This window comes from Conger conger, chromosome 12, assembly GCF_963514075.1.
Source record: "Conger conger chromosome 12, fConCon1.1, whole genome shotgun sequence".
In the NCBI taxonomy this organism is placed as follows: domain Eukaryota; kingdom Metazoa; phylum Chordata; class Actinopteri; order Anguilliformes; family Congridae; genus Conger; species Conger conger.
Window position 1 is genome coordinate 45,096,946 of NC_083771.1, and position 11,135 is coordinate 45,108,080.

General features: G+C 44.1%; 1 protein-coding gene across 1 annotated transcript; it reads right to left on the reverse strand.

Moving 5' to 3' along the window:
- Positions 1-583: 583 nt before the first annotated feature.
- On the reverse strand, positions 584-8,973 carry LOC133141610 (butyrophilin subfamily 2 member A2-like). Its single transcript, XM_061262175.1, has 5 exons — positions 8,691-8,973; positions 6,517-6,858; positions 5,766-6,134; positions 2,961-3,452; positions 584-686 (listed from the first exon to the last, which is right to left on the reverse strand). The coding sequence occupies exons 1-4, from the start codon at positions 8,971-8,973 to the stop codon at positions 3,331-3,333; spliced, it is 1,116 nt and encodes a 371-aa protein (XP_061118159.1). The 3' UTR covers positions 584-686; positions 2,961-3,330.
- Between the last annotated feature and the right edge of the window lie 2,162 nt (positions 8,974-11,135).

Here is an 11,135-nt window from a genome sequence, read left to right on the forward strand (position 1 = left end):
GACATGACCAGGTACATCAAGAAGACAAAGATTTATTTTTCTGCAGAAAGAGTCCAGTGCTTGCACACACACGGTGGTTGAGCATGAATCGAAGAGATGGGGGCAGTCACCGCCATTTTATAATCAAAAAAGTGTTACATTCAAAATGCTACCTCTGATTGGTACATGGTTAATACCTGAGCATATAGTAAGATATAACAAAGTCAAGGGATTGGCTATGTCGTATCAAACAGAACGCGTAATGGATGAGCGCACAGTGAACCCTAGCCCTTAACATCACACAAACAGTTCTAAACCGGAAACAGCTATTTGGTCTCCCAGAGTCGTATGCGGGCGACATGGCTCAGGCAGTAAGAGCGGTCGTCTGGCAGTCGGAGGAGTGCCAGTTCGATTCCCCGCCCGGGCTGTGTCGAAGTGTCCCTGAGCAAGACACCTAACCCCCAAATGCTCCTGACGAGCTGGTCGGGGCCTTGCACGGCAGCCAATCGCCGTCAGTGTGTGAGTGTCTGTATGAATGGGTGAATGGAGAAGCATCAATTGTACAGCGCTTTGGATAAAGGCGCTATATAAATGCCTACCATTTGTCAGGATTCAAGATGAAGTGTCTCTTCTGGCTTTCTTCTGATATGATGGGCCACATGTCCTTGAGCCTGGGACGCAAGTACTGTGCGTCAAAGGCCACAGGCCTGCGGTGTTATAGAGAGAAGATAGAGAGATGGGAGGAAGAGGCAAAAAGACACATGTACACACACCCTCACACAGATGCAAGCGATAATTTGTCTCCTGGTTGGAATTGGGCAACTGAGAGATAGATAGGGGGGTCTCACATTCGGCCAGGGACAGACTGGAGTCCACTGCTTCTCTGCCTCCAGAGGATTTAGGGAATTTAGTGCATGTGTATAAGTTTCAATTGGTATGATTGTACAATGAGTATATACAGTCACCAAGCACTTTGTTAGGTATTTATGAGACGTCTTAAGTCTTCTGCTGCTGTAGCCTATCCACTTAGAGGTTTGACGCATTGTGTGTTCAGAGATGCTCTTCCGCACACCACTGATGTAATGTGTGGTTATTTGTGTTACTGTCACCTTCCTGTCTGGTTGGACCAGTCTTGCCTGTCTCCTCTGACCTCTCTCAACACCCTTTTGACACCCTTCTGAAAACACCCTTCCCTTCAGTATCCTCAGCGCACACCTTCATTTGGGGGAATTTATATCCACATGGAACCATGTAGGAATGGTACAACCCTTTAAAATTGTGCCACTGTTCAAATACTCACAGACCTCACTGGATATGTATAGTGTTTACACAATATAATGACTGGTGATTTCCATTTCCAAGGGTATGGTGGCAACTCATCCAGGAAGTCACACAAGATCCCAGAAGAACATCCAAAGAACTTCAGGCCTCTCTAAACTCAGCTTATGTCAGTGATCCTGACTCCACAATAAGAAAGAGACCGCGTGAAAATAGAATTCATGGCAAAGTAGCAAGCCAGAAACTACTGCTAACCAAGAGAAACATCAATGCTCACATGTGCACCTGCATGATTCCCAAGCCGTTTCGGATAGTGTAATATGGAGTCAACAGGGGAACATTTTGGATGACACAGGTCCCATTATGTCTGGCGTAAAGCAATTGCTACAATTCACAGTAAGAACATCAAATCAACACTCAAACAATGTGGTGGTGGCAGTGTGATGCTGTGTGGGGATGCTATAGTGTGGAGGTTCTTTGCTGCATCCGAAACCTGGATGAATTGCCATTACTGAAGGATATTGCTCTGTATGAGAATTCTTAAGGAGAATGCCTGGTTGTCTGTCTGTGAGGTCAAGGTGAAGTGTAATTGGGCTATGCAGCAAGGTAATGATCTAAAACTATCAGGGTTTTAGAACAACCGAACCCAGTCGTAGAAATCCAGCAAGCAGAAGTTCTTTCAGAGTCTTTATTATAATAAAGGCGGCCTGTAGCGTAGTGGTTAAGGTACATGACTGGGACCCGCAAGGTCGGTGGTTCGATCTGCGGTCTAGCCACAATAAGATCCACACAGCCGTTGGGCCTTTGAGCAAGGCCCTTAACCCAGTATTGTTCCTGGGGAGGATTGTCTCCTGCTTAGTCAAATCAACTGTACGTTGCTCTGCATAAGAGTGTCTGCCAAATGCCTATAATGTAATGTCATGTAATAAACAGGAACAGTGAGGATAATCCAAATCGGGGTTGTGGTCACAGGCGAAGGGTTGATAACAGACGGGCAATGCAGACAAAAACAAAATCCGAAAGTGAAAGTCGAAAAGCCAAAACGGTTCGAGAAACTGCGGATCAAAACAAGACAGACGGGAAAATCAGAATGCGGAAGTCGGAGACAAAACGGGTCATAACAGAAATCAATCAGGTATAAACGCTGAAAGGTAAGGTCAAAACCATTAACTGGACAAACAAGAACAAAACACAAATGTCCACATCCACATCTGAATATTTTGGAGTGGTCTTTTTTAATTAAATTAAGTAATTTAAAACTGTGTTTACTCAGGTTCCCTTTGTCAAGAAGATTACATTTTGGCTTAAGACCTTTCAATATGACATATATGGAATTATAAGTGGAAATCAGGAATGGGAAAAAACTTTTAAATGTTTTTCATAGTTGGAGTGAATCTGTGCGTTAGATGATCAGAGCTCAATTCAAAAGGAACCTGAGTTTCAAATGACTATTTAATTTATTTCATTAAAAAATCATGAAATGCCCATATCACCCATGTGAAAAAATCACTGACCCCTTAAACTTAATAACTGGTTGCACCATTTTTAGCAGCAATAATTGCAACCAATCTCTTCCTATACGTTCATATCTGGCTTTCACATTGCTGTGGAGGAATTGAACAATTTCTACAATAAAAGCAGTGCATTAGCTACAGGGCTAGGATGTGCTCATGCTAAAATGTGAATAAAGCTGACAAACTTACCATCAGGTGAGCAGAATGCCAAAAGGTCATCATGGATCCAAATCTCCGGCAATGTCCAATACGTCCTCAATCGTTCTCAACACGTTTTGGGGGCTAAATGGAGACTTTCTGTCTTTTTCAGACTGTATGCCTGTATTGTGACAAAAACCAAAAAGGTAAAACCCAACAAGCAGTACTTATTTTATGAAGATTTACTTATACGGGGTAAGTTGACTGAGCACACATGCTCTTTTGCAGCAACGCCCTGTTAACTAAGTTTTCAGTTCATGACAAAGTACCTGCCAATGTGCTTTGGCTCACCCATGGTGCTTGGACCCTGACATTGCTGCTTGCGGCTGTATTTCTATCTGCATTTTATTATTAGATGATTTTAAATGGAATGGAAAAGTAAAGAGCACTTACCCTTGCAGCATAACTTTGCAATGCACATAATAATAATAAGTCCAATAATTGGGAGAGTAATCAATAAAATCCATTGCAAGGTAGAAAACCCTATCAAGGAGAGATTTTAATGAATCAAACAGTGCATGAAATAGCATTAGCACTGCCTGAGGCATAATCTTGTTCCAAATGTTTTTATTGCTAAACCTGTAACATGCAACCAAACACATCCTGTAAATCTGTGTGTGTCCATCCTGGTCCTGGGGACCCACTGTGTGTGTGCTAGTTTTTGTTCCAACCACTGTAACAAGCTCTGTATTGTACTGGGCTGCTAATTGTGCTTAATCAAAACTTTTACGTCTATCAGAGGACAAATCAAATTGCCCCCTTTAAAGCCACATCACGCTTCCATTTTTTGTGTTCCATGTTTATGTGTTATATGGCAAATCGTTCAAATTCAAAGGGGTTCCAATTTTAATCGTGTCACGTCCGTGCCCCTTTCCTATTGTTTTTCCTTCTCTGCTTTAACTCTGTGTTACTTCTCTCCCCATTACCTGTCTCCCCCCCCACTCCTTATATGCACTTCCTGTCTTGTCCCAGCTCATTATCTCTTCCCCAGCACCCACACCTGATTATCCATCCATCCATCCATCCATTATCTTAACCCGCTCATCCTGCACAGGGTCGCAGGGGGGCTGGAGCCTATCCCAGTATACATTGGGGCGAAAGGCAGGAATATACCCTGGACAGGTCGCCAGTCCATTGCAGGGCACACACACCATTCACTCACACACTCATACCTATGGGCAATTTAGACTCTCCAATCAGCCTAACCTGCATGTCTTTGGACTGTGGGAGGAAACCGGAGTACCCGGAGGAAACCCACGCAGACACGGGGAGAACATGCAAACTCCGCACAGAGAGGCCCTGGCCGACCGGGATTCAAACCCAGGACCTCCTTGCTGTGAGGCAGCAGTGCTACCCACTGCACCATCGGTGCCGCCCACCTGATTATCGTTTAAGTTAATTTGTTAGTATATATTTTTTAAATATATTTTTTTCTTCCCAGTTCCTGTGGCTAGTTTGACTCTCTCTGTTCCTGAGTTCTGCCCTTGTGTGCCCTACCCCGGTTCTAGCCTCTGCTTCCCCGTGCTTTCGTCCCTGGATATTGTGTTCTGTTCAGTTCTGTTTCCCTTGTGTTAGGTTTCGCTCTGTTTTGCTCTGTTTTCTGTCTTTTTTATGTTCTGTTCTGGATTTTAGTTTTTTGACTCCTGCCTGGCTCTTTGGACTCTGTTTGTTGGATTATGCACCAGTCTGTCTTCATCAAAACCTGCAATTTCACTGCATCCCCGAGTCTGCCTATGGTTCCTCTGTCCCCCAAACCTGACAAACCTGATTCAATCACAAACTGACAGGAGAAAATCAGTTGGGTCCCATTTGCGCAATTAGCTTGTAATAGTGAAACCATCTGTGTGAAACGCAGTCTATATCAAACAGCCGACTTGAGACCATACAGGGGAAAGCTCAGAACGTCCGAGTAAAAACTAGGCAGCAGTCCACGCCAAAACACCAAGTAAACAAATAAACGAATGTTTTCATAACGACTGCGTGTTTGAGGGTTTCTGTTTCTTCTAGTGACCTTTATATTTGAATTTTGTTCATCTAGCTAACATTATTGTTGTATTGTCTATATTTATTGTTTGGTACCGTGTTTTGTTTCATTTTATTTTATTTTTTTGCAACAAGACATTAGTTAACAGTTTGAGAGACTCCTATTGCAAAATTCCCGCATTTGTTCTAATCCGCTGTGCTGCTTCGTGATTGGTTGAGTTCTAAAACCAGTCGACAACAAACGGTCAACATGAGATGAGACTTGACATACCCCGCGAGTGCAGACATTCTAAAACTGTACCGTAGCCGACACACTGCTAAAGACTTTCTTTAAAAAAACGTTACAAAACCGTCCGATCTCCTCTCCTCATCTCTCATTGCCTCATGTCGGTTGTTTGATGTAGACTGGGCTTAAACGTAATGAAACTTATTCCATGGCAATTATCATTTTCAACAACCTGAATTGATAAGCTATGACAAAAACCAGCACACACAGTGGGTCACCCAGGACAAGTGGTAAGAAACACTGCAGTAACTGATCATACAATGGCATACAGAAATAATTTACAGAAGCAAAAAAAATCCATATGATTACTTAAACGCATAAATGTATGAAAACGTTAATCTCAAATGTATAAATAAAAGGCATTAGTTCCAAAAATGAAAATGCAAGGTGGGGCTACATTATCTCTAATAGAAGATTGGAACTGAATTCAGAGCTTACGGGGACTCACTTGTGCACAATTGCACAAGACCACACATTTATCTTGAGAAAATCGTATAAAGCGTGTCATCATGCTACTTTGTACTTACGACTTATTTCGAGCAATGTCGTTGCATTGGCTGAGTATGTATAGAGGCTTATGGACTCTGCACATGTATGGACTCTGCACATGAATTCCCCTCCATCTTCAGGTTTTACATCCCTCAGTTTCATTGAGAAGTTGCCTTTGGGAATCTCCTCACTGAAGAACTCAGCACGCCCTCTGAATCTCTCAGGCTGTGACTCCGGTCTGTACCGCCCCTCCATAAACAGCAGCACCTGGATTTCTTCATTTGTCTTCATCCACTCGACTTCTAACTCTCTGAGAGGAACATGGGTGTCCACTGAGCAGTTCAGAATCACATCTTCACCAGCATATGCAAATACGGGCACGTCTGCACCAGTCACCACCAGCCGTTCTGAAAAACACAAGTAACTTTTGCAATTTATTGTTAACAAGGTGTAGCAAATTTCACCTTCATGCTCCGTTATGCATGTAAAATGCAAATTCAGTCTGTTGTCCAATAAATTGAATGCACCATTGAAATAGGTAGCCTGTAGCCTAGTGGCTAAGGTACGTGACTGGGCCCTGGTGTAGCTCCAGTGTAGCCACAATAAGATCCACACAGCTGTTGGGCCCTTGAGCAAGGCCCTAACCCCGCATTGCTACAGGGAGCATTGTCCTCTGCTTAGTCAACTGTAAGTTGCTTTGGATAAAAATGTCAGCTAAATAACAAATTATTATTATTATACTTCTCAAAATGGTAGACGGCATGTATAAAAAGTGGTGGGGCTACTTACCAGTATCTATTGTCACATTTGTTTCACTAGACTCGTGTTCAGTGTGAACTACACACTTGTACATCCCTTTGTCTTCGGTGGTTACATTCATAAGCAGCAGAGAGAAGTTTCCTTTGGAGATTTCTTCAGTGAAAAACTCGGCCCTGCCACTGTACGCTGGGCTCTGTGATTCTGGCCGACTCTCTCCTCCCAGGGACAGATGCACCAGGCTTCCAGAATCTTCCCTCATCCACTGCACCTCCAGCTCATGCAGAGGTATTGGGGTATCCACAGTGCAGGGCAACGTCACAGACGCCCCCAGCTGGACACGTAGTGGCATTGCAGGACCTCGCACTGACAAACCTGAGACCAGAACAAATCACTTTGAAAATGCGTGAGAATACGTGCAAAAACCTACAAAACATTTGGTGTCAAGTTTTAGTTAAGAAACAAGTATTTCATGAATAACACCATTCCCCGCAAGAATAGACACCATTTCAATATCTCATCTACGATTTCGCTCTCCTACAGTTTACGATTTGTCTCGCTAGGCATACTCTACTCAAGAAACACAAGCAACAGTGCAGATTTTGGACACAGGAAAGCTCAAGCTTCTATTGGAGGTCCCACACTGCCACAAGGTGGCAGCCTCGGCTAATCTGGTCATGGATTCTTTTTTAATAAATGGTGATTAAGTGTTTATATGCCGGCACCAGTTCAGCCAAATGCCACTCAAATGTTTCTGTCGTCAGTTCTCAAAGCAGTTCACAAAGGAAATTATTGTTATTTCATTTGTAGTTTGTTGAACAGTATTTACATTAGGTGCCTCTAACGGAATGTATGGCATTGTGCCGTGCTTGCATCCCGATAGAAAATTTGGGCGACGAGAAACACCACTTGCTTTGCTAATTGCGTAGTTGAATGTGTTCCTTTCATAGAGTATGTAAAAGGCCTTTGTATACACCACTGCAGCGTTTGTATGTATGTATGTACAGTAGGTAGGTTGGTAAAAGTTTCACTTTAACCACGTGAAATGTTTGCTCCCTAATCTAAAATTGTGTAATACTAATAATGTGCACCAAATAAATAAAAAAACCCCAAACAATATGGAGCTCACAGTACATATAAAAAAAACCCCAGTTAAAACACCAGTTATCCCTGTACTACTAAGAAAAGACAATTTACCTTCAGTCCTGATGGTAGTGCAGAACAGCAGAAACCACTAGGAAACTCTCATCTTGATATTCATCACTAGGTCAACAAAAGTCTGGACAAAATTTGTGTGAGGATCACAATCAACAGTCTCTCTCTAATGTTTATGAGACAATCTAACTTTGCCCTGCAAGGTGATACAAGTTGCGGCTTTGTGTTCAGTTGCGCTTTTTAAATTTTGCATGAGAATTTGTTTGGGTAGTGTGAAAGAGCAAGGTTTAACCTGATACCATGAATCTTAAACCAAAAAAGTTGTATCACACCAACACTGTGAGTTTTAATTTTGTTCTGACGTCCGTGCCATTTTGCCATCTGTGTTTCTCTGTTCTCCATTTCCTATCTAAGTCCCTAGCGTTTTTGCCTCTCTGACCACCGTAGTCTGTTTTCTGTTTCAGTCAGTCAGTGATTTGTTTAATTTGTCTCAGACTATGCCGCTAGATTTCGGACTTTGGCGCACGCCTCTGATTTTGGCCGTAAAGCCTTCTGTTTTGGACTTTCTGAGCATGTTCAAGATGAGTTTCAAAGATCTCCCTCAGACTCTGGAAGGCGTTATCAACTTGGTCATTCGAGTCGGCCATTGGTTAAAGTAAATGACTGGGACACGCAAGGTCTAATCCCGGTGTAGCCACAATAAGATCCACACAGCTGTTGGGCCCTTGAGCAAGGCCCTAACCCCGCATTGCTACAGGGGGCATTGTCCTCTGCTTAGTCAACTGTAAGTTGCTTTGGAGTTACGTCTCCTCCCCCCGCACTGCGTCTTCTCCCCCCACACTGCGTCTCCTCCCCCCGCACTGCGTCTCCTCCCCCCACACTGTGTCTCCTCCCCCCGCACTGCGTCTTCTCCCCCCACACTGCATCTCCTCCCCCCACACTGCATCTCCTCCCCCCGCACTGCGTCTCCTCCCCCCACACTGTGTCTCCTCCCCCCGCACTGCGTCTCCTCCACCCGCACTGCGTCTCCTCCCCCCACACTGCATCTCCACCCCTGCACTGCGTCTCCTCCCCCCGCACTGCGTCTCCAACCCCCCGCACTGCATCTCCACCCCCGCACTGCGTCTCCTCCCCCCCACACCGAGTCTCCTCCCCCCGCACTGCGTCTCCTCCTCCCCGCACTGCATCTCCAACCCCCCGTACTGCGTCTCCTCCCCCCCACACTGTGTCTCCTCCCCCGCACTGCTTCTCCACCCCCCGCACTGCGTCTCCCCCCCCGCACTGCGTCTCCAACCCCCCGCACTGCGTCTCCTCCCTCCTCACTGCGCACTTCATTTCACTATTTTTGAAAGCATCTTGGCCTTATGGATTTTTTACATGTGCCTGAGAGTTTTGCACAATTTTGCACATTAACTTTTGTACTGTGCATGTATTATATGGTATATGGTATGGAATCCCTATAGTTTGGGTTATGCCAGTGTGAGGTTTTATGTTGGAAACCATTTTGTTTTGTAAGCAAACAATTAAGCACCACTGTTCTCTCGATAGTGGAACCTAGTGCATCTGATATAAAATGTTGTCTTTCATAGCATAAATAAAAATATAAGTAAGTATTTAAACAGTGAGACCATTTTAAAGGGCTGTAATTCCTACATGGTTCACCCCATATGGATGTCAATACTGTTGAGCTGAGGAATGTCTGTGCTTATAATGACCAGACATGACCAGGTACATCAAGAAGACAAAGATTTATTTTTCTGCAGAAAGAGTCCAGTGCTTGCACACACATGATGGTTGAGCATGAATCGAAGAGATGGGGGCAGTCACCGCCATTTTATAATCAAAAAAGTGTTACATTCAAAATGCTACCTCTGATTGGTACATGGTTAATACCTGAGCATATAGTAAGATATATATATATATATATATATGTCAAGGGATTGGCTATGTCGTATCAAACAGAAGGCGTAATGGATGAGCGCACAGTGACCCCTAGCCCTTAACATCACACAAACAGTTCTAAACCGGAAACAGCTATTTGGTCTCCCAGAGTCGTATGTTGTCAGGATTCAAGATGAAGTGTCTCTTCTGGCTTTCTTCTGATATGATGGGCCACATGTCCTTGAGCCTGGGACGCAAGTACTGTGAGTCAAAGGCCACAGGCCTGCAGTGTTACAGAGAGAAGATAGAGAGATGGGAGGAAGAGGCAAAAAGACACATGTACACACACCCTCACACAGATGCAAGCGATAATTTGTCTCCTGGTTGGAATTGGGCGACTGAGAGAGTCCACTGCTTCTCTGCCTCTGGAGGATTTAGAGAATTTAGTGCATGTGTATAAGTTTCAATTGGTATGATTGTACAATGAGTATATACAGTCACCAAGCACTTTGTTAGGTATTTATGAGACGTCTTAAGTCTTCTGCTGCTGTAGCCTATCCACTTAGAGGTTTGACGCATTGTGTGTTCAGAGATGCTCTTCCGCACACCACTGATGTAATGTGTGGTTATTTGTGTTACTGTCACCTTCCTGTCTGGTTTGACCAGTCTTGCCTGTCTCCTCTAACCTCTCTCAACACCCTTTTGACACCCTTCTGAAAACACCCTTCCCTTCAGTACCCTCAGCACACACCTTCATTTGGGGGAATTTATATCCACATGGAACCATGTAGGAATGGTACAACCCTTTAAAATTGTGCCACTGTTCAAATACTCACAGACCTCACTGGATATGTATAGTGTTTACACAATATAATGACTGGTGATTTCCATTTCCAAGGGTATGGTGGCAACTCATCCAGGAAGTCACACAAGATCCCAGAAGAACATCCAAAGAACTTCAGGCCTCTCTAAACTCAGCTTATGTCAGTGATCCTGACTCCACAATAAGAAAGAAACCGCGTGAAAATAGAATTCATGGCAAAGTAGCAAGCCAGAAACTACTGCTAACCAAGAGAAACATCAATGCTCACATGTGCACCTGCATGATTCCCAAGCCATTTCGGATAGTGTAATATGGAGTCAACAGGGGAACATTTTGGATGACACAGGTCCCATTATGTCTGGCGTAAAGCAATTGCTACAATTCACAGTAAGAACATCAAATCAACACTCAAACAATGTGGTGGTGGCAGTGTGATGCTGTGTGGGGATGCTATAGTGTGGAGGTTCTTTGCTGCATCCGAAACCTGGATGAATTGCCATTACTGAAGGATATTGCTCTGTATGAGAATTCTTAAGGAGAATGCCTGGTTGTCTGTCTGTGAGGTCAAGGTGAAGTGTAATTGGGCTATGCAGCAAGGCAATGATCTAAAACTATCAGGGTTTTAGAACAACCGAACCCAGTCGTAGAAATCCAGCAAGCAGAAGTTCTTTCAGAGTCTTTATTATAATAAAGGCGGCCTGTAGCGTAGTGGTGAAGGTACATGACTGGGACCCGCAAGGTCGGTGGTTCGATCCCCGGTCTAGCCACAATAAGATCCACACAGCCGTTGGGC